Raw genomic sequence first — 27946 nt, 5'->3', positions numbered from 1 at the left:
CGGGATAATACGCCGTTTAAACGAGATAAAATAATTTTTTCGCGTTGGCAGCAATGCGTTTCTGTAAATAAAGGCTGTAATCGTGGCTTTGGGGGATTTCTTGATTTCGAAGTCCAGTCCAACATTTCAAAAGGGGAAACTTCACGTAGCATAAAACTAGTCTCCTTTCAAGATTTATTATCCCATAAGAGAGTACATGACCTCAGAGCTATAACTCGGAGCCCAAGACGGTGATGTAATAAAAAACGCGCTTCCAGGATCCCAGGAAGGGATGACGTGTTTCTCGATGACATAGACAGTGACGGTAGCTGTGCAAGTCTAGTACGGTCGGCGATCCAGCAGCACTGTTCGTGTCAACATTCTGCTCTACTCCGCAACAACTGTCTGAGATCTGAGCCCAGCGTTGGCCTCCACAACGACCAGGTAATGAGTAACATGGAGAGCGTTTTTGAACATCATTTTATGCAGTAGAGTTACGGTTGAGTATTACGAGTACACTTTCCACGAGTACACAAAAAGACTCGCTTGTTAGACAAAGTGTGTGATTTGTTGCACGGGCACCGATTTACAAAGCATGGCTATTTCAATGGAGCCGTCGTGGCAGTGTATTCGCGAGGCCCTGCCGGCCATACAGCAACGTGTACCGTGGATGTAGAAATAGGCAAACATCAGAGGTCATGTTGATCGACTAGCCAACTGTCCAGCTCTGGGTCCGTGGTCCATGATAGTAAACGTACGATGTACTTCAGCTTGGACAGTGTTTGCGAGTAGATTGGGTTGAATATGGTAAACCGTACGGCCGTCAGTCACGTTTATGTATTCCTGCATATCCTATAGCTTACCCACCTCCACAGCTACATGTAGTGTTCTCGTGCTCCTTTAATCTTACTTACTAACCCTCCCCCTATCGCTCCCTTCCTGTTTGCTGCCACGTGCATTATCATATCTCAAGGCCTAGTTGGGTGTAAACTGGAGATAGGAAATCGAGTCGTCAAATTCTGAGTACAATATAGGCCTATACATGTATTTTCATATTTTCTTCGGTCATTTTGGTGGCCCCAAAACGTCCCGCAGGTACACCTTTTTTATTTTATTATTTTTTTTACGTATATAGACGACTCTATTTTGCCTACAGGCTACAATGCAAAACTCGGGTGTTAAAATTAACGCCTCCGATGGTATCAGAGGACTACACCAACACTTTTCACTCAGTTTCACTGGTGTTAAAAAGTTTGGTTTTATTTTGTGTCACTTTTAACACCCTCCAGTGCATTGTAACACTTATAGGTGTGCAAAGCAACACCAGCGGTATTAAACTAACACTTTATGGTGTGGTCATCTAATGACACCAAAAAGTGTTGATTTCAACTCTGGAGTTTTTAGTGTACAACATGTATGGGCAGCCAGAGTTGCAGAAATAGTGGTTTTCGATGTTACCTCAAATTCGTTCAACATGGACATTTGTCTCTTTAATTTAAATTGTAAAACAGGATCGCATTTTCACTTAGTATTAGTGTGTTATTATCTGGTGGTCTGATAGCTGCCTGGGATTTTTATCACTTTGTGAATAATTCTTTTGCCTTTTTTGGCACCGACGGCCAACCATAGTTTTAGCAACCACTTGTAGGAAAACCACGGCTGTGGCGACTGAAGAGCAGGTCTTAATAGAGAATAACTGTTGTAAAGAGTGGAAAGAGACATCACCTACTGTATTCCCACTGCGTTTTCTGCTGGGGATTGATCCGACTTTTGTTGGTCGTGGCAAATGGGAACCCCCTCACAATTTGAGCTGATTATGAAGTCCTTGAATATTTTCGGCTCACAGGTGTTTTTGGATTTGCATTTTTCCCGCACACAAACGTATCCCGCGTATAATTGTAATCATCTCGTTTATATATATAAAGAAATAATCTGAACTTGCAATGCCCTTAATCAGCTTATAGAGATCATTGAATCCACTAGCGGTCATTTTACCGAGCCGAATACAAAGCTTGCCCGGTAATGCCCGCCTTCGTTCTACCTGGCATCAATAGAAGGGAGCCAACCCGCGATTTGTATTCGGCTCGGTAAAATGGCCGCTGGTTGGCTTCTATTTCATGCAAAGTCCTGTTTTTTTTTATATACCTCCGTGCGTTCAAGGCGTTGTTCCCTTGTTCTTAAATATTTTTTCATATGATGCAAGATATGGGGCAGAGAGAACCCTCCCTGCCTTTGTCTTGGTCATTGTTTTATCGGAATCTCAGGAATTCTTTACAGACTTCGGGGGGGATGTGTTAGGTAACTAACAATAGTGTGTACAGGAATTGGACTTGGGGGTACCCATCGGCCCCATATCGTGCGCGGTATATCTTTTTTTTTTTTTTTTTTTTTGCTTATCCAATGTTTAATAGGGATTGTAACCCAACCCCGTGTGAGGCATGTGTTTGTTTTCACCTAGGCTGCTTTTAATGAAGGGAATAAAATTTGGCCGGTCTCAAACGCGGTGTGGCGGTCTCAGCTGTTTCCCAGTCTCAGTGGTCCCACCTGACGTAGCCAGACATTTTTTGTTCGTTTGGTATGCTCCTTGAATTTGTCACAGGTACTATAAAGCGTCAGGCACAATGTACATGTACCATGGCAGGATCGTGCAGGGTTTGTTATTGTTCCGGGTTTGCGTTAATGTGAAGGACCACGTACAACAAAGCTAGTGGCGCGGCAATACGCTGCATTATAGGGAATATTCATGCAGCTACCCGCGTACACGTGGCAAACGTATGACCGTTTGTCTCTGCAGCTGCTGACTGTGACGCTTGAGTGATAAAACTAATCAAGCAGTAAGAAAGAAAAGAACATATGTTTCCAAATTCCAGACATGACTGTTTTTGTGAAATGCTTCAGGAGCGCACTAATTTACCGACAGTTACTGTAAACAGAATACTGTAAAGAAAAGTGACTACTTCCTTAAAAGAGTGAATGCACTCTGGCCGTGATATGGGTAGTGAGCACCAATATGTAATTACCCTTTTGGGTCATATTTGACCCAGAAAGGGTCGAATATGACCCAAAAGGGCCATGTTTTGACCCGGAAAGGAGTCAGGCCACATGGGACCCAGATTCCGGGTCAATCTTACCCTTGAGTTTTAGAGTGTATAAAAAAATGACGAGACTGCATATTGACCACGAACTAGAAATGGAAGGCCCTCGGTCTGCTTTTCGTCTTTGGCTGTTTGTTCATTATCTTGGCCGTGTATAATTGACAAAAACGAGGCAGAAAACAGTGAAACAGCCAGATTCTCATCCTTTGATAGATTAATTAATTGTTTCATAGCTAGGTCTTCTTATCGGATATGTTCGATAAGGTTGCCGCGATCTAATCCGAGCCCCACTGAAAACAGTGTAAAATCAACAAAGTGCAGGGATCAATGGGTCGTATGAAGAAAAAGTAGCGTTTGCTTTTTCTACCATTTTTGAAGCACTTACTCTTGTTTGCATGAATAATAACGAAGCACACGATTTGACTTTAGTGCAGTTGCTAAAAAGTAAAATTATTACGCTTTACACTTTAAGCTTGCGCTGGACAATAAGGCAGTTGCTTCATTTTGTATGAATACAAATGAGTAAGTTCAATGGGATTGGATTATTTACTTGACATTTTTCAAGACTGGGTCAGGGCAAGCTTGAATACAAGGAGCATTTACTAATGTTCGAAATGGCAGCATTCATGAATGTCACTCGAAAGGAAAAGCTGTATGCCTTTCGAAGGGAAAACCAGGAAACCAGATGCAGGCAGTTGTACCGATTTGAGAGTGGCCAAACATTTTTCTGCTTCAGGGTTTTTGCGATCAGGATTATTACCATCGTCTGCCATGCTGAAGTCTCAGGTTACAGCACTGTGCTACACTGTGTGCGTCTGTACGTGCAGACAACGGAAGCCCATTTGCCCTATTGTGCAAAACCGTTCGGCTGTGCAGTCAGCCACAAGCTTTTGCTAGTATTTATACTGGTAGATGCTGAATAGTAAGAGAGCATTGTACTCATACAATTCAAGCATTTGCTTATTCATAATGGCTTGACTTCTCATTACGTGCTTTTCTGTCTGCGTGAATTTCATAGCATTTGCTAGTTTTTATTCATACCACCCCCAAACATGTAAGCTGGTGTTTCTCAAAACAAAAATTAAATGATTATTTATTATTTCTTTTCAGTTCTTGGTGGGTTAGCCAATTACATTTTTAATTATTCGCGCTGAGGAAGCCCCCCCCCTTCGAAAAGTGATACACGCAGTTCCCAAGCTTGCTCGCATCCATTTTTAAAATGGCTCGCCTCGATTTTCCGAGGGCACTGAGGACCGTTTCTTATCCGTGATTTTACCAACTTTGCCCTTAGATGGAAGTCCCTCAACTCAGGGAGTTGATCTTGGCCTGTATTTCCATTATTCATCATTTTTTTTTCGGGGCTAAACAATCTGCTTGTTTTTCCCAAAGAAATTGCGGGGGCACTTTTAATGCTTATGAGCTCAGCAGAAATGTTCACTTGAATCAGTTCACTGCGCCCAATTGTCTGCGCCGAACATTGGCTATTCACAGTGCTGAGTGCATTGACAACTGAAGCTGGTCTTATCACTCCTCGGTATTGGAAGTAGACAAACTATACTTCCCGATGTAAATACGAAATAAAGCATGTTATATTTGCTTATTTGTGTGATCATATACCTTGGGCATATTCATATTCATGCGAGGATACGGGTGCTCTCGTGTTCTTAACCTTTATTCGTGTTTTTCTTCTGAACGTTGTATGCTGCACAGGCCTTGTTGTTTTGTTACACAATGCACTTACATGTATTTTACAGAGTTCCTGTTTGTCCCTAAAAGGTTATGGGGCTTGATGTTTGTGGAGCGCGCACCTAATAACACACGACGGCAAGATAATACTTATCACTGGCTTATAAATAGAGAGCGATAATCTCTGGAGCAACGCGGTTCGGATTATTGGTCACGTGATCTGATTTGCGTTGCTTCAAAGTTAACGTCATGCACTGAAAACTGTTGATTGCGCGCTTAAAGTGGCACTCACTAGTCACGGATGACTTCAAATATAAAAAATTGAAGCATAATGCCAAGCAAAGTTTAATATTTACTGCCTGTCTGATTGTCTTCGTACATTCATAGTTTTCTCTATAGTTTGTCTGAGTATAAAATGTTTGTTGTGAAGCTTTTAAGATAAGGGAGAAAAATGCATGACTAAGAAGTTAGGCTAGGGCGTTCGAAGGGGATAATCCTTTGTAATCCTCCCTGTTTCACTAAAAAAAACCCACAAAACTGAAGTCTTGGATTTGCTGTTTAAAATGTATCAGATTGTAGGAATTTGAATTCTTTTATAAAACATTTTTTTCTCCTGGAGAAGCACCCCCCACTCCGAGATCCCCCTTCTGAAAGACCTGGGTACGCCCACGCTAGGGCTTCTCTTCAACTGAATTCCTAATCAACACCACATGGAATAGCACAGTGTACTGTAGAGCTTAAGCGTTGAAATTATACGTACTTCTTTTGTTTTGTGCACGTGCACGGTCTGTTCATGTACTTATACTCCATGGATTATAATGCGACTTGATTGTTCTCGCTTTTTCATATTGTTTGTATTCTCAGAAAAGATGGCTGCGTTTCATCGGCCCGCAGTCACGTACGTAGCTTTGGGCTTCTGTTTGGGCCTGGTGACATCCAGGTTATTCGGGGATTCGGTCACACTGCTCTGGGGACGCAGCCGCCCTGTCGAAACGAATGCGCACGTCGAATGCAGGTACCCTAATTCGGCATCAAGAGCGATGTGAGTAAATAATGTTTTTGTGCGCACCGGAGTTGAAATCCGAATAGTCCAGTAGCTTGCGCAAGCCCTTATAGGTTGTTATAATCACCAAGTCCTATACTTGTAAAAGAAATCCAAAGTCAAACGAACATGAAATGATATCGGAGCTTTAACAGTCTAAAGACTACTACCACATATGGGCATAGTGACCTTTCCCGACTGACACAGCAATTTTGTCCAAATTCAACTTGAAGTACCTCAAGTTGGCAGGACGAATTTTAAATCCCATCGGTAGAAACATGTTCTAGAACTTCTAGTTTATGTCTGTTGTCGGGTTTTTGCACAGCCAACCAGTTTTTTCAATTGAAATTTTTCGTTAATGTTTTGCCCCATATGCTGCAACGTTTAATAAAAGCACTCTGTAACATGGAAACACCCATGCAATGCGTCGCAGGCTGCTAGAACAAGCCTTGTGATTGGTCAGATTGTGCGAGATTTGTGACGTAATAGGCCGTCCAAATATGGTAATACTCCCGACTGTTTTACCAAACAGGCATTTTATTTTGTACAATTTTAAGTCGTTCACGTCTACACAATGTCACCTCTGCGGCATTATGACATGTCAGCCGTCAAAATACAGTGGTAAAGAGACAAATTGTCAAATTGCTAACACAATGTAAGCTGCAATATCAAGCAGTACTTACAGCCGGCATACATGTGGAACAAGTGGGTGTGCTTTTCACTGTGGAAAAACAGCGTCACCTGAATTCAGAATGTTATTCTGTGAACAGTTATTGATCATGAAATTATTATGAGGTTTACTGACCGGCTCCATTTCAGAAAGGAAGGCATACTGTGTTTCTCAATATTGGGTGGAGGCGTGTATGCTCAATGTTTCGTTGCTTTTAAGCTTAGGTAACCCGATCCTTTTTCTAATCATTGCTAATGGGTTTTAAGTGAGAGGGGCTACAAGTGGCAAACGTGGGTGATTATTGTGAGTGTAATTTTGATACTTGATACCAGGCAAGCTAATGAAATTAAAGAGCCAGTCGGGCCTACCAAGTTGCACGTTCCTAGAACAGGAGAAAACTCGAGGGACGAAACAGCAAGCGATGTCAAACAAAAGGACCAGAGCCGATTTGAGCCCAGGCCAGGCAGTGCCGAGGTCGGGCCCAAGGAGAGCGCACCGCAGTCGCCCAGAAAAATCCTGCTGGATTGCGGCGCTAACGTGGCGTCGACCGTGCTGCTGTTCCGCGAAACCTACCCCGGCGGCAGAGATTTCACCATCCACTCGTTCGAAATCGACGACCGTCTGGCTCCGTACTTCAAGCCGTACGACAAGCATCACCTACACTGCCCAGTCGGCGTTGCTGGCAAGAATGGTTAGTCCCCCCCCCGCTTTTTGTCCCAATTCTGTAAGTGACCCATTCTCACATGCACGCAGTTTTCGAGAATCATTGCTGTATTACATGCACAATGTACATCGTTTCTGTTTTGATGTGATGTTTGTTCATTCTTGTTGATAATTCTGTTATTGTTCGCTCTTCATGATGATTCCGAACCTTTGACTTTTCCTTTTGACTTGAGAAAACATGATCTAACTCATTAAAGGATTATCCAAAACTCGGTAATGCTTTCGGTCAGAGTCACTGTCGTTGATAACACGGTGTTAGGGAAAGCCAATCTTAAAGGACTCACGTCATAAACTTTATTTAAATGGCCACCTTAACATGTATTTCCAGTCTTTGCATTTCCAAGGATGGTTCAGGGGCTTTTTAAACCGAAAGGAAACTGCATCAATGGGGCGTCTGGTGTCAGGACATTTCCAAGCAGTGGCAAAGAAGCATTTTAATGTGCGTTGTAGCCTGACATATAAAAAGGTCTTCTATTGCAGTTGAGTATTAAAAGAGGCACGGCGCACGAAGTACATTTATGTAATTATGTTAAGGTTTGAAAATACTCGTCACGACGCTTTTAAGACTGGGTTAGTTACCGGGACAGACTCTTCGACTCCGGGAGGTCTTGGTTTTCTGCTGCAGGGAACATGACGGCGTACTCGGAGATGACCTGGGGTCCCGGCAAGGGACTAAATCACGGCGCTGACATGCAGTGGGGCGGGGGCTCTCTCTTTGTGTCGCAACAGGAAAAGAGAGACGAAAAGAAAGGTGCGTCTTTCCACACGTCCTTGTAGCTTACACAAGATTTAGTGATTCTTTTAGGTCGAGGTCAAGTTTGATTCCTAAGTCACTTCTCTCCTCGAAACGAAGACTTTTTGCACCTTATAACGAGATATAAAGCGAATTCTGTGTGCCTCTTGTAGTCGTTGGGAAGCTTAATTGCCAAGAAAATCTTTAATCGATTTTAAAAGGCAAATCACTGAATGCATTACGTGTATACTATTATCTTATTGTGGAGTTGAGGGCATGAAGCCGGCTTTTAGTAGGAACTCGGGTATTTCTTATCATTAAAACAATTGTTGCAGACACATTTGGAAAGATATCCTTGCGTCAAAACAATCCGCATTTAAATCCTCTTCAGCACCTCATATTCCAAAGTACCGGTACATTTATTCATGTAAAAATGATTTCAATTTCGATAGGTGGGTACCGTCAGTTGTCTTACCGGAAGACAATACCGGTCATTGATCTTTCGCAGTGGATTGTGGACAATTTTTCGAAAGACGACTACATCATCTTCAAGCTGGACGTTGAGGGCGCTGAGTACGATATTCTGAGGAAGATGATAGACAACAATGTGCTTGCTTACATTGATAAGTAAGTCGCTTCTCAGCTCATAAAAATGGTACTTTTCAGTGGAGTGACGAGTTTGCCAATAGAGTGTAATTTAATCTTGGTAACGGAGAATCGCCCCAGAAGCCCAGTCCAGCCTGATCCAGAGGCGTAACGGTTTAGGGGGCGGCGCATGGGTGCACGAACCCTTCGCTGGAAGCCTGTACCCCCACCAGAAGGAAATTCAAAAATGAAATAACAATAATAGCAATACATGCAATTCTTTTAACATCCTCTAAGGTAATATTGTTTGTGCATTAATAACAGTGTGAAACATAGACGGACTTGACCTCCTCAGAAAAACCCCCCTTGACCTGTTTCTCGATTCTTTTCTAAGACGGCGACCCATACAGAGGCTACGACGAAAGAATCTGTGTAACACTCGACCTTTCTTGTCCTCTCCGAATCCCACAGATTCTACGGAGAGTTTCATGACTGGCAGCCCACGGGCTGGTCCAAGGCTGACAAGGATAAGATAAGGGCCGACTTGCGGAAGGCCGGCTTTGGCATTGTCGACTGGGTCGGGGAACGCAGGAAATATGGCGATATTGAGAAAATGAACCCCGTCAAAGTTAGTTTCTCAACTGGAATAAGTTCTAAAACCCTCAACCTGTCTTTTAATTCTACCTGGAAAGATCAAGGCCGTGTTATTGTGCGCTTTTTGTGTACGAAGTGTTGTTTTAGAGGAAGTGATGTGATGTTTTGAATTACAGTATTCCCAAAGAGTGGTTGGTATTTTGGAAGATTTTCTTTTTGGGGGGGGGGTTGAGGTGTACTTATCTACTTCGGGTAAATTTGGGAGCATCTCTTATAGTTTTTTTGGCAGGCTTAGGGTGGGTTTGGAGTGACTAGGTTTGGTTTAGGTTGAACAGTTATACGCTGGTGTATAGGGTTAGAAAAGAACCGTTGTGCAGTGTTTCACCGTTAGGTTTGTAACCGTCATAATGTTTGAAAAATATGTAGTTGTGAAGACTTGGTTGACCACTGTTGTCTTCATTACTTGGCAATGTCATTAAAGCGCCCACTGACTGTTGACTGAAGATATCCATGTACATGTACTTTCAGTGGATTTCATTCTTGTGAAGCGGTGATTACTTCCAGACTCTGTTGTTCGTCCTGTCTATTTAGGTTTCCAATTGGATTTTAGACTTTTATTTACCAGCAAGAATTTCCACTGTGCATTCATTTTTGCTCAGGTACCGCCTCAAATATCCGGGGAGGCTGGAAAGATTTACTCGAATTGTGCGAGCGGGTCCGTGGCTCTAACCGTGGCCGTTGGCATGAACTACAAGCGGGCACGGCGGGTCGTCGAGACCCTGGCCGCCCACAGACTCAAGGTACCAGTCACGCTCTTTGTCTACGGGGACTTCGTGCAGATGAACCCCGAGGCCGTCAAGGCCTGGGCGAAGGACTTCGACATCGGCCTGCGGGAGGACGGCCACAATCCCCCGGGCCACTTGGAGCTGATGCCTGACAACTGGATCCGCATGGGTCTGATCAGCGCCATCCTGCGCCTCGAGGAGATAGGCGTGACGGCCTCCTATTACCTGCCCACCGTCAGCGGGGAAGTCACAAAGACAATACTCGGAGAGGCGAAGAAGAGGGGCCTTAGGGTCGTCAAGGCGGCGGTAGATTTTCCCGCCAAAGCAGGTAAGCATATTACAATATTAAGTACGTTTGCTGATGGAGTTGGTGGCTTTTTGAGCCGATTCGCTTCGCCAAATCGTGTAGCTTCAAAAGAAGTTGTTGTTGCGCTGAATAGTACTCTGAGAACCTTGGTTTAATTGGATGGGTTTATTGATGAAATTGTGAATGGAGTGATGATCAACGGCTGCTTTCGTTTCCCAGACTTAATAAGCTTTATTTTTGCTGCAACAGAGATTAGTAATTCAGAGTGTCCTTGAAAAATGAGGGGTTGCAGTAAAGTCGTTTATATTAGCAGCGTATTTTTTTGAAAAACATGGGCGATCTATGAAGTAATTTATTGTATACTGACAATGGTAACGAGGATTTGATGAAGTGAATTTTCATTTTCTTCTGGAACTAACCTCTGTAAAACATGATTTTCTGTTGTTGATTATACCAGAACCTGCGTAGTCATAACAAGGTAGTTTCAGATATCAACAATGTTGACCAACAAAACTAAATCTAATATCGAATTGCATGTATAAACTATCCACTTTGGGTTATAAATGTAGACATATATTTTTACATTTTAAATGTATTGTTTACATAGACCTTGGGTTTTCTCTCAACCAAATTGGGAAATGTTGGATTTACATTTTCAGGTACTTCTGGGGAGCTGACGTGGGACAACTACTACAAGAACCGCGATGTGGAGCGGGTGCCCAAAGCCCTGCGGAAGATTCACGATGCCCTGGCCAAAAACTCCGGGGGTGTCCTAACCCTCGACTCCGACCTACCGGACACGTACATGAACTCGGTCTTTTTGTTGGACTACCTGATGGAGACATCGGGATTCAAGATAGTGCCCTTGGACGAGTGCATCGCTCGGTCCCGATAGTTAGGACTGTGGGGGGGGGTCGCTTTACGTTTCCTTCTGTCGTTTGGCGAATCAAGGAAGACAAATTTTAGACACCACTGAGCGGTACACATTGTGACCGGATGGCGCGTCGAGGTCGAGTCCTTAGCGTCCACCCGTCGCCGTCCATTGAAACCCCAAATGAGCCCATACGCGGGATCTATAATTTCAGCGACAGTCTTGCTATCTCGGTGACCGCTGGTGATCCAACTGTGGCCCGGTTCGTTTTGGGAGAACTCAGTTTTGTTTTACGTGTCTATATCCTTCTACGCCAGGGGAATTCCTTTTATAAAACAAACCAATGCTCAGTTATGGATCGAGAGGCCTACTGCAGCTCGAAAAGCAGGACAAATCGTGGACTTATGAGGCACCGAATGAAATGGAGTCGCGCGGGCTTTGCCTTTGAACGCCGATGGGAGTACTGGCTCTTCAGTCAGTATGTCGACATCAGTTGTTATATCTTGAAAACATTTGTCGACCAGGTGTCGGCCTTTAAAAAGAACTTACTGGTATTAAGATGCTGGGACTTCTGTGGGAAGGGGCTTAGAGTAATTGGTTCGGAACCAGGGGCATCGCACTTGACCTGTGGTATTGAGCTAATCGAAAGAATTCTTGCCTTTGACATCCAGACTATGACCAGTGCTAGTGGCATGGCTATTCTTTTTTTCCGGAAGTGATTTTTCCAGTCTTTTTTAATGCAACGATGAAGGAATCTTCACCCCCAAGAAGAGTGGTAGTGCCCTTTCTGAAGTGTTGGTTTTTAAAAAGTATCTTCAGAGGGTAATTTCCTCGATCCCCGAATCCACCTGTGAATGCCACTGCTAACAACCGCCATGTTTGTGTGAGGATACTTTGAGGCATAGGCGTGTGTGATGACTAAATAAGCCTACTGCGAGTTAAATTTGAATAAAATCTGATAGACTGAGTTATCCGATTGCACATAAACCATTTGAATTCCCCAGACTTAAAGACACTGTTGCTATACCTCATGATTTGGGGCAAGCAACCTCCATCTCTGGAATGGACTGGTTCCTTTGTGCCCTTCTTATCCTTTGAAAATAGTGTATTGGTGCAAGGCGTCTCTTAAGTAACTAAGGAAAAGCGTCTTTAGTAAGGGGAGTTCAAATTGTAATGTTCGCGTGAATTTAAAGAACTCAGTGTGCCAAATTTCATTGAAATTTAACTCGCTTATTAAGGAAGTGTTGTGACAGAATTGTTTTAATAATTGAATTGTGGATTTACTGTGTGTGTAGTATTTGGAGGTATTCGTCATGTAAATTTACAGTTTCTTTTGCAGCTGACCGCTGCAGCCGTTAGAAGCACAGTCAATCATGAAATCACACAGGCGGATCGGGGGGGGCGAACATGGATCATGGCTCCCCTCAAAGGGAGCCCCCAATATATTTTTGGGAAAATGTTCGAAAGGCGATCATTCTTATCCGTCCGCTTCATCGTTGTCCCTTCCAAAAGTGCGCAAAAAGGCCCACCCCTCTCGTAAACCCAAAACAGTTATATAAAAAGCTTTCCAATTTTTTGGTTGCCCCCGGAAAGCTGCGCCCCCCTCCTCGAAAATTTAGTATCAGATCCGTCCGTGTATAATGATTAGTGTGTGCTGTACCTCTTGCAACAGTGATGGAATTCGCATCTCAGCACCTGCATGATCATTTCGAATGAAATGAAAGAGTTCTTTCAAGAGAAGCTTGCGAAACCAGTCATTCATTTTTTCCACTTTTTCTCCTTTATGCCAGACCGTTTTACTTTTATTTTCCTTCTCTATAACAAAGCGACCTCTCCGATTACATATTTTGTCTTTAGCTGAGAATGAAATTAATGTTTTAAGTGCAATTTGTCAAACCTTCATTATCCAATGAAGGGTTGTGACATTAGGCACTTTACAAAAAAGTTAATTGGAAAGACCGTCTAATTACATCAGTCCCTATAATTAAGAATTTGCAAGAATGTTTTCTAAGATGATATCAGACAGTACTTGTAGCTTGCGATTTAATGTATTTTTTAATTTATGTTTAATTTTTTTTGGGGGTAGGGAATCTTGAAATCGTGGTGTGCTCTACAATTTCGAATAGGCACCAGTTTCTCTGAATCTAACACTTGAACGTTTGGTATAGGTGGTCTTAAAACAACTGATAAAGAACTAACTCTCCTGAAATTGACCAATGAACTGTCTTAATCTTAATCACGTGCTTGGTCAAGCAATTCGATGGGCTTCCAGATATGCTTAAAAACTAAAGCAATAAAGTAATTTTAATACAAATTGAAATAAAAAGTTGAGTTTTGATGCCTTAACTCATGAGCAGGCATGCAACATATTTCATTTTCCTGAAACGTAGCATTACTTCCGTTTACATGTACTTGGATATAGTTGAATAATTTTGCTCTAAATTCTGTAGTGAACTAAACGTAATGCCCTGTGCACCTAGCTGTGTCGGCCCACCATGTAAACTATACACCATTGCTGCAATGGCACACATCGAAAGCACTGCCGCTCGTGGGGCGCGCATTCCGGCAAGTTGTACACAACCTATGGGTGGAAGAGGCATTTGACTCGTTCGCACATCCTGCACTAATGGATTTTGTTATGGGTTGCCCAATTGGTCTGTATTCTATCGCTGTTTCCGAAACAGACTTCTAGAGCTACGACTTCTTCTGTTGACAGCGTTTATTTCCAACGCATTTGAAGCAAGATATGGGACGGGGAGAACCCCCCCCGCCTTTGTGTTGGTCATTGTTTGATCGGAAACTCAGGAATTCTTTACAGACTTCTAGGGGGGATGTGTTAGGTAACAATAGTCTAGAGAGTGTATAGGGATTGAACAGGTAAGGGGGGGGGACCCCTCCGTCCCATATCTTGCCTGGTATATTCCAACGGGCGATGAGATAATAGACCTAGCTTCAGACAACAGATTCGGATGCAACAGTAGCTGGTCTTCCTTCGGATGGCACTCCTGAAAGCACGTCCTTTTTACGCCATAGAAAGCACGCAGCATCTTTATTGTGTGGGAATTTGATGAATAAAAACGACCTCGGCAGATAGCCGACGGTAAAAGGGGAGTGGGTACCAGGATGGGGGCTACAGTATAGGCCTACATATAGTCGCTAACGCAGTTCTAAATTAAGCAATAGGTTGCTGTGCTCCAAGTCCCTCTTGGTGGCGCCCTAATCTTCATCGGTCTTCACCAGGGCCAGCAGGAGTTTAGCGTAGTCTCCGGAACAGTCGGAAGCAATGAAGCTCTTCAGGCCCACACCGTACTTCAAGAAGAAAGCGATCTTCACACTTTTCATGTCAATCTTGACAAAAAAATAAGAAAAGAAATTGGAGGAGAAGAAATGAATATGTCGGCCTGCTCGTTCTCTTTACGAGGTACATATGAGCAAAAACTGATATCCCCTCAATTAATTATTCATTACTGTTGACATACTACACCTGTTGGACACCGAAACTATTGATTTTGGCAAGTGCAGAATTCTTTCGTCCTTTTACCAGTGTTTGTTTATTGATTGATTTATTTGTTACGTAAGACCTTTTGGCGTTGTCACTCTACTAGGGCTGTTTTCCAATACTCAATTTAGTATTCTACTGAGTAGTTGTTGGCCTTTACCTCGGCGCGTGTGACCACGCATCTGATGAGCTGTTCGTCGTCCGTGCCGGCCCCTTTCAGGGCGTCGTACAAGCGGTCTGCGAAGAACTCAGCGCAGCTCTTTGCACGAGAAACTGGAAATTAAATCACGACGAGGACAAATCATTACCTTTACCAATCAGCAGCGCTTTTGTTACGTTTTTTTCATTGAATTCATTCATTTCTTACGAATTGGTCGGATGATCTGCCACTTTTTAAACATTCCAAAGATTGAAACTAAGGACTAGAAGATTTTCAGTGGGAATTGCTTTGAGTTTAGATTAATTGAAAAAAATGAATAAAAAAATCCAGCGGAAACTCGAGAATGAAATTTCGAACTATTCGACTGAGTAAATTTCACTTGCCCTGAGTAGTTTCAAACCGAAGAAGAGAATTTTCACTCCATTTGAGAGGCTTTTTACTCGTTGGAATTAAGAGACTAAACGGGCACCTAATTGGTTACGGTTACGGAGCTGAAATTCACCGTAGTCAAAACTGGATCTGACGCGCCAGTATACTTGTACATGCATGCACGTGAGTAAAGGGTTTCAGATAATCTTGGTACAAACGAGTGGTGAAGTGACGTTTCTCTCGGCAGTAGGCGGGCATCTTGTCGGGCAAAGCAGCCGAGCTCGACTCGTCTGCTTCCCACTGACGCCGAAAACTATAACTCTGTTTCAAAATATTGCGTGTGGCAACTTTCCAGTGACTGAACACATCGTTTGTTTTCCCTTTTAAGTTGGCTCATGGGAAGTCCTGGCCACCCGACCAAAGAACAACAGTCTGGGCACTTGATCTTTAAACCCATCCCAGTGAAACCCCAGGTCGAGCGTTCCAGAAAAGTTGCTTAGTTAAAAGAAGTTCGGTTTTTGATCGGCGTACCAATAGCCAGGTATCCGTCCCGCAGGTTACCGCTGCACTCATCTCTGATGGACTCCTCGATGTCACAATCGGCAATCTGAGAAACAGGAAATGAAAACACCACAAGAGATCAAGATAATGATGACCCCTAAAAAGGTGACTTTTTTTAATGAGCAGGTGGTCACAGTGGTCCATCGCCCGCCAACTGATTTTTGATTGTTGAATGCTATTTTTTTTCATCAGCCCTAACAGCAAGCGCCGAATCTCCCAGCGTCAGTATGTTTTTTTGCACACCATAGAGGGTTAGCGTATTCCGACATAAGCCGTTATGTGAATAGCATCATTGCACTCCAGGCTCGTATAAGCCTCGGCTTTTTCCCAGCATCCTACGCCTTCGTTTATTGTATATGAATTAATATCATAACATTGTGTATCTTGTTACTCTGAATTTATTTTTCAAACCAAGCCACTTATTTTAGCCCGCCTATAAAAGATCTCATCGATGAGGCGCTCTCCCTAGCTCCACGTGGTCATCTTTTTTTGCAGATTGCTGCTGTTTAACGAATGCCTGTCTGAAACGACTGAAACGGAGTCCAGTATTTTCCACATTCACAAATCATAATTCTCCAGACAGTCGTCTGACATTTCTCCCTACCTCCTTGTACTGTTTGAATGTCTCCTTCAACTGATCGAAGTTCCTGGTGGCAAGGATCTTGTTGAATGTACTTTCATCCGTACCCCAGCGATCCTCCCCGGCCTATTAACAAACGATAGGAATTATTGTGATAAGTTCATTGTCCAATGGAAATCTCTACACCATTAACAAGCATTTGTCTAAATTGCCTGAATCGCCCACTGTGCCGGTTTATGTGAAGTTTAATACATGTAGTTTTACAAAAATGTACGGAGGCCACAACCAAACAGTTTATTTTAAAAATCAGTCTTTTGTTACAGCAGAATAGCTATTCAAAATCATTTTAAGGCCGTCCATGCTTTCATGGTATGTTGACGTAACAGCTTAAGTATTCTATCAAATATGACAGATTTCTTGTAACACGAGAACTCGATCGCACAAGTTACACACCCGCGTTTCAGAGAGGCAGAAAACTTAAATTGAGTTTTACTTCCATAGTGATCATGACGAAGAGAAATCCCTAGAAATGCTCTAACTGCGCGAGGCTTGGCAGCTCTGCGAAGAGCCGGTTTGCACTTACATCGTACAGCTCCTGGGCTTCCTCTTTTGCCTTGTCTTCATCAACCTCGTCACTTTCATCACGTTGGCACTAACGAGAGATAAAACGTGGAATTTGAATTCCTACGAATCGTGGACTCGCATGCTTTGTACACAAACGATTATACAGAAACACGTCAGGATGGGTTGGAAGTCATTATGGAAATGAGACTGATTTTATGGGATCGAATTTAATCATCAAACAATGACTAGAATAGCTAACCGTGTGTGTCAACACTTAACTTTGAAGGAATGTTTTGGGGGTTTTGGTGGAAATGGTTTATGGTCATCAAGTTTGACGGGCCCCATTCCTGGTCACGTATGGGTTCGTTTACGCAGTTCTGCTCCCAGAGCCCCGACACGGGGCACGCTCAATTTTGGTTTGGGCTAAAACGGTCGTTTGCTGCAATCGTGACAGTTCAGCATTATTTTTGTCAACTCCTTAAGCCGAAACGGGGCCACGAGATACAGTTGCACGGTGGCTCATTTTAAGAAAAACAACCATCCAGGTAAGGAACACAGTATCCTTACGTTTCCTTGTTACCCTAAATACACGAATAATCACTTCGTTCAATGGTAAATTTTGAACTAAGTGAAAAACTTGCGCTTTGGAATCACATGTGGTCAGAAAATGTTGATGACTTGTCACAAAATAAAGTACATCGAGCCGTCAGACAAACACGGTGTATTAAAAGAAACGCTGAGTAGCCATACCGCGTAAATGGACAGCATGAGGTTCTTGAAGTCCCCGGATGTCTCGTGATACAGATCCTCGCCCAAATTACGATCGTACCCTGAAAAGAACAAGAAATAATTTACGCAATATTTGGAGAAAGCCAGCGGGTGGATTAAGGCAAGTAGCAGGCCCGCTTGGTCACACCACATTACACCAGAGGGGGGAGGAATGCTGTTGATAATGCAAGATTTACACTATAAGTTCAAAATGACCTCCAACTGTAGACCTTTTGTCATTCTTATCACCAAAATAATGTCGGGATGATAAAATTTCCTATCCCACAGTAGAAGTAGCAGGAGATATTTATGCCACACCCTAGGATTTACGTTAATGGTAAGACATGACGTTCGGAACAACACCTTGTGCCTTGAATGTACTGTTTACTATTATCTCACATATCGTGCAGACATAGATTGGTTAATTAGTCTAATACTCCATGCAGGAAAAGGAGGCCATGAATTTATTAATGCAGAGTTGATGGGAAGCATTACATTCCCCTTACTTGCACTGTAGGCTATCTTGATTGCCTCGATCTCCTGTAAAAGGTAACAATATGTTTAATTAATTATTATTTCCTTTAATATACGTTAGCATTAATTAAGGCGCTCTGACACCTGTGTGGAATATCGTACAGGTTTCTTCGGAATGATTTATCAAATTCTTTTTGAATTCTGGATTCACCTCGCAATAAGCCTTTGGCGAGTTAAATTTGAATAAAATCTGGTACATTGGGTTATTTGATTGCACACAAACATAGCAATTTGTATTCTCCAAAATAAAGATAATGTTGCTATACCACGTGATTTGGGCAAGCTATTGCATAGCGACCACCATCTCTGGAATGAATTGGTTCCTTTAAGCTATTTTTATTCATTAAAAACAGTGTATATAACTAAGCTAAGTCTTTAGTATGGAGACTTCAAATTGTTATGTTCACGTGAATTTAAAGAACTCAGTGTACCAGATCTTATTCAAATTTAACTGGTAAATGGCTCATTACAGCTTCTCCACAGTATTCTGTCCATTTTCCATATCTGTTTAGGACAAATTCTAATCTCTTCCTTTTTTCTGTTATCTGGAAATTGGACTTGGTGCAAAATACCTCCGCAGATGTTGAAGTGTATAAAATATATATGGGTTCACTAGGCTGCACACAACTACAGAGGAACATGGGAGTTCACATAAAGGAAAATGGCCGAGTCCAGATTTCTTGTGACAATCCGCCTTGAGCAGAAGCACCCCCTCATCGGTTAAAAAGAGACGTGGGTTGGGAGTGTTCATTTTATTGATAGCGATGGGCCGTAATGCGTGCATTTCCTTGTTGTTCGTGAACCAGCGAAGTTCATTTGTGACCAAAGGAGCCTCCGTTGCTATAAAAAAAATTGCTCCCTCTCTTGGTCCGGCCGGAGGCTTATAGACAGAGGGAGTGGTAGCTCTGCTCCATTGCTGCTACCGCGTCCTCTGCGTAGATGCCAGGATTTTGTACATAATTCTGTCGAAACTTCGCAGTACGCATCAGCGTCTTGCACGTGTGGCCTTCGCCAGAGCTATTGTAATATCACATTGACTCTTGCACGATCGGCCATACATCGTCTGCTATCCCGACACACGGCACATGCAATATTTATACTTGCTGCAGTAAGTGGTCTACTAAATCGGCCACTGTGGGCTCTGAGCTGTACCAAGAGAGGGCGCAATTTTCCTAGCAACGAAGGTTCCTGTGGTTGTAAATGCGCATCGTTGGTTCATGAACGACTGTGAAACGTGAAGCGTTGCAGTCGCATCCCCACCAACATGGCTCTTTTCAGCGAATGAGGGGGTGCATCTGCTCGGGGCGAATTAGCACGTGTGACTCACCTCGTTCATTCTCGTGCACATAATCTCGATGATGGTCTTTTCATCAGTGCCAGGCCCCTGTGAAATTAATATGCAAATCAAGAATCGATCAGGATTTTACTAGAAATGTTGAAGGCGGAAGTTGTCGACGAATTAAAGGGTCCGTACAACAGTTTTCTTGAAACCTCACTGGAAAATGTACCTTTTTGTTTAAATAAACCCTATTTCGATAAAAATATATATTTATTTCAATGGAAATGCCTAATATTACCGTATTATTCTGGTGCCGCGATTAATTACTGCATCTCTTTTAAAGTTTCTTAATCTGCCTATAGTTTGGTCCCCCGAATTGAACTACATGTATATCGCCCTTGATAGTTTCCGGATACTGAAGTTTCATCTCAACGCCTTTGGCGTGGCTGAAATTTAAATAGTTGATAGATATTCACCCTCATTGCTTCACGCAGTGTCTTGGCATCGTAGACAGGAGCGGGCAACATCAAGGCTTCGACGGCCGTCTCCAGGTTGCCTCGAAGCTCCCTCTTCAAGTCTTCCACGAGGTCCTAAGAGATGAGAAAGGAAGTAAGGTAATACTGTTATGGTATTATGCTTGATTAAAAATACATGTAGGTGAAGTACAGGCCTTGATCCATCTAACTCTCTTCCCTTAGTGCATACCTGAACTTCAGTCGTCCTTAGCTTAAAAGAAGGGGGTTTGAGAATTTCGCGTTCACATAGTGGACGGCGCCGCGATGACGTCATTTTGACAATCTGCACCTGCGCCGCGTTCTCTGGCCCGGGTACTGCCAGAATCCAAGACGCGTCCACAGTATTTTTGCCGTTCAACTCGAAGAGCGCCGGTTTTTTGGTAATCCTTGTTATTGAAGTCAACATTCACGGAACGATTACCGTCATAAAGCAACATAAATTCCTCATAATCGAACTTATCGCCAAAACAATAAAAAAGAAGTGCTTCACGGAGTCGATGGAGGTTCGCCTTGTCAGCTAGCTGAACGATTTTATCGTTCAAAATGGCGCGAATGACGTCACTACGCCTTGAACGCGTGTCAACTGAAATGGAAGTGGTTTCAAAAGGAAGTGAACAGGAATGTTGACCAGTGGCGTAGCCGGGGGGTCTGGGGCCACGTGCCCCCTACAAAATCCCCAGTGCCGCCAGGTGCCCCCCCCCTGAAAAAAACGGATGAATGGATATCGAACAAGGCTAACAAAAACGTACCAGCGTTTGATACTTTGCCAAGGCTAACTGGTCATATTTCTGTAAACTGCTTTGGCAAAACCTGGAAGTTGGTGGGATAATGTTCACATGCTCCCGCAAATAATGACGTAACACAAAGGTCAAATTAACTGTGTAAAACTCCACTAAAAATTTAATATTCGTTCTTATTTACAGTTGTATGATATAAAATGATAAAATTTAGGTACAAATAGATTCAGGAACCAAAATGAAATTAACCGTTCACTGGAAAATGGACAGAGAGTCGATTGGTGTGTACGGTTAGAATGTGATACATGTTGTATGGATGGAATGCATACCTCTCCAAAGCAAGCCTTGTACTTCCATGCGATGTGCTGGCGTTCTTCGGATGTCCTGTCGGTGATCAACTCGATAATCGCATCCTCATCGGTACCTATAACAGAGGGGACACGTGGGATACAATGCCGTGGGCGGATCCGGATCCGGGGGACCTGCGGCGGCCATGCTTCCTTTCGCCATGCTCCCAAACCCACAAAAGGGGCGAAAATGTCTACCTTAAAAATGGGGGGGGGAGCATTTTGGCGCCCGAATATGGTTCTAGATTAGCCCTTGTACCATACACGATGTCCGTAAACGGTTTAGTTGAGAACAGACGTAAGGTCTAAAGATAATCTAAGGCATACCTCATTAACAAAATATGACGTTTTAAGCATTTATACAGAAAAGTTTAATAGTATAGAGGGACGACTGCTTGAAACGATTTGCTCGTTTCAGTATCTTATGCACAATCTCAAATGATGTGGCTGGATTGGATCTGCTGCAGTTAGGCTAAACGTGAATTGTGATTGGTTTATCAATCAGGTGTTTGCTTAGTCTAGCCATGATTGCGTCTGTAAAGAAATTCCTTTGTTCGTCTGGTTATGAGGGGTTTTTTTCTGTCTGGTCTGCTCGATTGTTTTGTCGACAGGTTGTTCGTATTCATGTTATAGTCATATCCGGCTTGTCCATTGGTCTGTTGGTCTGGAGTCGATTTGGGATAAATTTACCAAATCCTTTCATGGCGTCTTTGAGTGTCTGCGCATCTTGCTCGGCATCGAAGTCAGCCTTGGCCAAGATGGTTCCCTATTCCAAAGAAAAAGGAAATATTATCTTACACCGGTTCATTTCCAGTAACTTCGACTGATTTTTAAACATGTTTTCCTGTGCAGCTAGAATTAGGACGAAGGTGTTCCCAATTACTTATCTGGGTCTTTTTATGTTCACAATCGATATTTTGATTTCATTGACATAAACTCATACAACATTATTATTTGAAGAGGAAAAGTAAAGTAAAATGCATGGAATATGATCGATTTTGCGGCATTTTACAAAGAAAGCCGAAATTTTGATTTTGGAAATATACATTGTATTGCAAGTACCCATGGACTGGCTGAAAAAAGTCTTAATTCCAGCGTCAATTTCTCATTTCCTGTCACAACACCACAAAGGTCCCTCAAACACTTCCGTGACACACAGGCCTAGATCAGACTCACTGTAGGCTGAAATCGCGTCTCAACATAACCCACTTGTATCAGTGTTTCAAATAAAACAATGCAAGAGGAAAATCGACTTTACCAAGGTTCAACCGGCTGACTATGTTTGCCACATGGTATTTATTAACAAGCCTTTTGCCTTTTCAAGAGTTTTGTGGAAGGCAAGTAAATATGACATGCCCATGGCCCAGCAAGGCTTCGGCAGCACTGGCAGAATGTAATGGTATCCGTACTGATCGCAGACAGTTCGCGCGCTCTGCAGATGTTAATTTTCGTAGCAGAGGGAAAATTAACATGTAAATTCTGGGGTCTGGTTTCCGACTTACCAGTAACGCCAGTCCAGCCCTTGCAGCCCTGTATCTGATGATGTACTGTAACAAAAGAAAAACAAATTACTGGCAAATTCGATCCGCGGTAAACTGTCAATCATTGTCAACTTGATTGGTAACCCTTGCATGAAATAATATATCGGGCACCAGGCCAAACCGACCAGCGGTTAACAATTTGTCGCTGATCGAACTAGCCCATTGTTGAAGCTAAATCACCCCTTTTTTGGCAGGGATGCCTGTAAACCTGTGAGTTTTAAATCCTTTCATTCCAAAAGAATAAGATTTTTTTTTTAAATCATGTATAGTTGAAAGTTTAAGTACCCGGGATTTTTTTTACCGATAAGATTGCTGACTGAAAAGAATTGCAAAGTTCAGTCTGCGATTGAACTTCGTGTCCAAAGTGAACGCACTTAAAATTATCAAGTGACCTTTTTGGTTTTCAAATAATGAAGCCTTGTTTTCATCAGGCACCTTAATTGCTTGCATAAAATTTTAACCCCTTGTACATTTCGTCCACACTTGAGAGGTACGATGGATAAGGACTTAAGTTTCATTTCATTTGCAGTGACTAGTTCTATGTGGCGGGTTAATAGCAAAGGTATTTTTCTAATCAGGACGGATTGAGAATCCATTTTTTTCTGGGGAAAGTGCACGTTGTTTTTTGGGGGCAAGGGTACAATTTTGGAATTTTTTAAACATAACCTTTCACGACCTTTTTTAGGGTTGAGACTACGTTTTGGGACTTCGTACATGCTTTTAGAAAGAAGGGGAATCAAATTCTAAAAATTCCCCTTTCTCTTATCATTTATGAAGAAAAAGACCTTCTTTGCCCTGCCCAAGCACGTGTGCGAGTCGTTGCGTGGCCGCGCTGATAGTGCAGACCTCGCGCACGCGTATTGCTGTTCCTGACTGACCTCGAATGCCCTTCATTTCGGAGGTGGAGGCCAAGATCGTTGTTTTGTCCCAGCTATGACCTCACGAATTAGCGTTATAGTCTCGTAGTCGAAACACCGTTCCATTTTCTCGGTGCGAAAGGTCTACCTTTGGTGCGTCGAAAGGGTATGGAAGTTTAAATTTGTTGCTCAACAGCAAGCATTTGTAACCGACTCGTCAGCCATCTATATGAAGCCAATCTGTGACGAAGCCTTAATTTCGAAAATGGCACCGGGCCGTGATGCGAGGGCTGGTTACTGTCCTCTCTACGTATCCGAGCACCCAAGGCTGGGCTATTTAAAGGCTATGGCAACCAATCTATCTGTGACGCAAACAGATATTGGGAAGCTAAAAATTTTGGGAGGAGGTGGATCAGCCGAAGGTAGAGGTCTCTATCATGCTTTTCTATCTAGTTTTTACCATTCATTGCAATGTAACCAAACTCAGGTCGGAAGGAAAAATAGTCTGTTTCCTTAATCAACAAGTTGAATTACATTGCCTATTGGTCTACAGGGAACAAGACAACACGGAAGGATCAAAATAAATAACAGCCTTGCTGTGAGATTGCGAGAGGAAGCATTATTGTCTGGTCACGATGTCAGCTGGACACTTTCTTCTGCGTTCTGAGCCCTTTTTCTGATGAATCTGTGAATTACGGATGGCAAATTTCGGTCGTCACCTTTCGGACGACCGAAAGGAGGTAATTAAACTGCCACTGACCATAATTATGGGTGGACGGAAGTGTTAGAGTCTGGTTACCGGTAATTTACTTTTACCGGCGGTAAAAAGAAATGTACACGTACCAGGGTAGCCTTTGAAGGTTTCTAAGCCGGCAGCAGTACATGATTGGCTGATGGTAGACAAGTAACTACCTAGCTTTGTTGCTCTAGTTTACATAGTTCGGTTTTCAAGTGTATCTATCTCAGCTACAGAGGTTTACACAAACTTCTGAACGACGCGTAATTGCGTATCCGCGTTCTGGTATCGCCTTTCGATTGGTATTTGATCAGCGATAAAGTTGTCTTATCATGATGATAAGGGCACGCCGTCCCTAGACTATACCCCCTGATTGGCCGCCCTCACACACGCGGTCAAGGTTTCGAAAGAGTGTCCACTAGTCCGGTGCAATCTTGTACCGGCACCAACTTTGAAATTAAAAATAGCCCTATGGGAAACAAACATTTTGTCCCACGGTTGATATCGGCTTTTCTTTTTTGCATACGGTGAATTCATTGTCATCATCTATTAGGCATAGGAATGGTAGGAATTTAAACTTTATCACTTTGAACTGTAGTGTGAGTGAAACATGGATACTTTACACGAGGCTTCAATTTTAGATCTCTTAATCTGTAAGGAGGAAGAAATGGAGATTTCATTTTTATTTTTTTATATCAGCAGAACAGCGCAAGTCCGCAACAAGTCTTGATTTCTTAATATTTTGATGGTCATGTTTTGTTCATTTGTTGGCAGTTCCAGGCCTTAATGAATTTGTGATGTGACGTCTTTTACACGCTTGGACACTTTGACCACAAATTCAGTATTTCTGTTTCAAAATGCCCGCTTTTAAGCCAGAGATAATGTCAACTCAACAGGCTGTGTCCAAAATGGGCTTCCAGAGCTATGGCTACGTCTAATTGGCAGCGCGTCTATACGCGTATTTCCGATGGAGCAAAGGGCTAGACCTAGCTGTAGAGAAGAGATTCGACACAGCCTCATTTCCTAAACTACCCCGAATAACAGTTGCCGGCTGGAATGACAGCACCTGAGTTGTAATGACACGAGTCAGTGACCTGACTCGAAGTCTGACTCGAGTCACAATTTTTGGCAACTCTACTCTCGACTCGAGTCCTAAAGGGTAAATGACTCGACTGGACTCGAGTCCCTCATCAGAAGACCCGACTCGGGTGAAAGTTAATGCTAGACTCTAGTCCCCAATCTAAAAGGAAACGTCTTTACGAAACAAATATTTTCAATAAATTACAGTGCCGGTTTTTAATGTTCATATCTAGTGTTATCATCAGGAGTAAGATGTGATGTGACCACATGCAGTAACCGAGAGGTGAAATTTAAAATGCCAAATACGACTTTCTCTCTTGTTTTTATTTGTCGTATTGTGCTCAGATATTGTTGACTCGAATTGACCCGAGATAAGACTTGACTTGAATCGACTTTTTTGCATGATGGCTCGACTTGACTCACTACGTTACAGTGACTCGACTCGACTCACAAAAATTATTGACTCGTTGCAACTAGGGACAGCCGTTTCATGCTGCTGTACTCCACCGACTTCGTGAGCCTGCGCATCATGAGCGTATTACATCGTCATGAGCGTGTAACTCGGGCGCGATTACACTGTACAACAGTCTGGGGAAACACTGTAATTTCCTACGAATGAAATGGTTTTTATTGCCAGTCTTGGGATGAGACTAATCTTTGCTCTCGTGCAAGATTCCCCTCTTGAAATACCGAACTTCCCTTGGATACTACGTCCTCGGCCTCCAGCCCCGCGCTTATGACCTCGGTTCAAGGCGAACTTCCCCAACGTGTTGTGTACAAAATTCGCTCCCCTGTAGTCGATCCAGAACCATGCAACTTTTTGAAAGGACCGCAACTGGTATTTTCTTGAAGGGAGAACAGACATTTTATTTAACCTTTTATGGCCTTTCTTAGGGCTCTATTTTGGTGCTCTAAACGCGCCTTGGAAGAGAAGAGGGAAGAAATAGACCAAAAGTCCCCCCTGCTTCAGGGACTCTTTCTTCATAAGTACATAAGTATATGTTTACTTCTGGCAAATTTTAACCAGACACGTGGACGCCATTTTTCTCAGGAAGAAGCCGCATCGGGTGACAAAGTGACGCAGTGGCAAAGTACAAATTGAAGGACTACCCGTGTTGATTGGTGGGTTACTTATTAACTTGGGTAATTAACGAAAAATCAATGATCTGGTTCACTTTGCCACGTGGCGGTAAATATGCACGGAGGCGAATTAACAAAGGCGTTGGCGATTTAGAAGCAGGAAAAATGTGGAATGATACTTAAATTGAATTAAAATATTACATAGTGCCGTTTTATAAATTCCTCTTAGAACGGAAATCTAGGACATGTTACATTTTCATTTAATTTATAAAGGATTGCTAAAGAAGTATTTCGTAAACGAGAAGGGAAAATGCAACTAACACATTCTTCAAAGGGTCACTGGTTTTCAGCAGTAGGGAAATCAATTTGAAACAGAACACCTAATTCTGTTAAGGTTGGGACATAACGTAATTCCTTCTTGTCCATAGATGCAGGCTCACACATAAATGACCTGACGGTGTCTCTTTCGATACATTTATTTCTTTTGACAAAACAAAAAATAAGGCATTTTTACACGCAAGATGAGCTCTGTAGTTGAGCAACTCAAATCATCAATAAACTATTTCCGATGAAGATGAAATTTATTATAACCATTTTCCCTGAGTCCCATACAGTTCCTGACAAAAACGTCACACGCAAATACTTCCTTTTTGCAAATGGCAAATACATCACTGTCAGGGAAAGTAAATGAAATTATATTTCAAATACAAAAAGTTGAGGAGTATATTTATCTTTCTTGGACTGGCAATTCAGGTTCAGTTTTGTTTAAACAGAATCAACTTCCTTTGTGTATAAAAACTGTACACAAAGTAAATAGAAAGTGAAAACTGTTCTGATCTCTGTGTCCAAATATAGCTGCGAATATGCAAACATAATAAACAAGTGTCAAACCGCCGGCACATACACGTTAATAACTCAGAAAATAACTCTCTCCAATGGCAGCGTTTTGTACATTTCCGTGCCCAGTTTGCCAATGGTAATTGACTGAAAGACACATTGCTCATATTTTAGGAGCAAAGTTATAACGTTCGCTTTTATGTCTTTGCAGGAATGACACTTGACTTGGTCAGATATGGAATTTGAAAGAAACAGAAAGATCGATAGGAAAAATATGGGAGATTATGCACCACAAAGACAACAGAGTGCTTGCCAATTTAAAGATTTTTCCCCAAAGGGCTTGGCCCTCGACCACTAAAATGTATTACCAATAACGAGATAGAGATTTTTAATATGGCTACATCACCTCATCTTTGCTTACTACGATTTTCAAGTTATCTAAAGAAATCGGCAGCCATTGCCGAACATCGTTTGCAACGAACACAAATGTTTAATTTTACTCTTACAACGAGGAAAAACACTCAAGTGTAAATATACTACATTACTGATTGAAATTAGCACCAACCAACTTGCTAGTATTTTAAACAAGCACAATGTACATGTCATAATAGACGATGATTACAAAAGTATGTTTGGTCAGAAGGTTATGAAGCCTTACCTCGGCAAGCTCAGCCATTTTCTCCTCCTGAAAAACCTGTTGCAAGTCCCTCAAAACAGTGCTCAAAAGACAGACCTTCGTTTGCTAGTACTCCCTGCTCAAAAGGACCTAAAGCCTTGTTGGCCGTCGATAAAATCCCAATCAGATTGAACTTTGGAAGATGGTGGTGCGGTG

At 42.6% G+C, this 27946-nt stretch overlaps 2 protein-coding genes across 2 annotated transcripts; one reads left to right on the top strand and one right to left on the bottom strand.

The window, feature by feature from the left end:
* LOC110978657 (uncharacterized) lies at positions 1–13439 on the top strand. The gene is made up of 8 exons (XM_022233808.2): positions 1–423; positions 5625–5802; positions 6805–7163; positions 7821–7946; positions 8381–8555; positions 8985–9141; positions 9767–10220; positions 10859–13439. Exons 2-8 carry the CDS (start codon positions 5630–5632, stop codon positions 11092–11094), a joined length of 1680 nt encoding a protein of 559 aa, XP_022089500.2. The 5' UTR covers positions 1–423; positions 5625–5629; the 3' UTR covers positions 11095–13439.
* On the bottom strand, positions 12828–27946 carry LOC110978658 (annexin A13-like). Its single transcript, XM_022233810.2, has 13 exons — positions 27773–27946; positions 22486–22530; positions 21674–21749; positions 20966–21060; positions 19861–19974; positions 19433–19489; positions 18078–18111; positions 17554–17633; positions 16823–16891; positions 16264–16365; positions 15630–15705; positions 14730–14842; positions 12828–14418 (listed from the first exon to the last, which is right to left on the bottom strand). Exons 1-13 carry the CDS (start codon positions 27788–27790, stop codon positions 14287–14289), a joined length of 1011 nt encoding a protein of 336 aa, XP_022089502.1. The 5' UTR covers positions 27791–27946; the 3' UTR covers positions 12828–14286.

Source organism: Acanthaster planci, linkage group LG18, assembly GCF_054643075.1.
Source record: "Acanthaster planci isolate LZ-2023a linkage group LG18, COTS_SCS, whole genome shotgun sequence".
NCBI classification, from domain to species: domain Eukaryota; kingdom Metazoa; phylum Echinodermata; class Asteroidea; order Valvatida; family Acanthasteridae; genus Acanthaster; species Acanthaster planci.
This window is presented reverse-complemented; position numbering and strand designations above follow the sequence as displayed.

Coding starts and splice junctions, on each gene's coding strand:
- LOC110978658 (XM_022233810.2), bottom strand. Junction 15,706..16,263: donor CATTCAAACAGTACAAGGAG/GTAGGGAGAAAT, acceptor CCTGTTTCTCAG/ATTGCCGATTGTGACATCGA. Junction 14,843..15,629: donor GGACGGATACCTGGCTATTG/GTACGCCGATCA, acceptor TTTAATTTCCAG/TTTCTCGTGCAAAGAGCTGC.
- LOC110978657 (XM_022233808.2), top strand. CDS start 5,630: ATGGCTGCGTTTCATCGGCCCGCAGTCACGTACGTAGCTTTGGGCTTC. Junction 7,947..8,380: donor AAAGAGAGACGAAAAGAAAG/GTGCGTCTTTCC, acceptor CAATTTCGATAG/GTGGGTACCGTCAGTTGTCT. Junction 9,142..9,766: donor AGAAAATGAACCCCGTCAAA/GTTAGTTTCTCA, acceptor ATTTTTGCTCAG/GTACCGCCTCAAATATCCGG.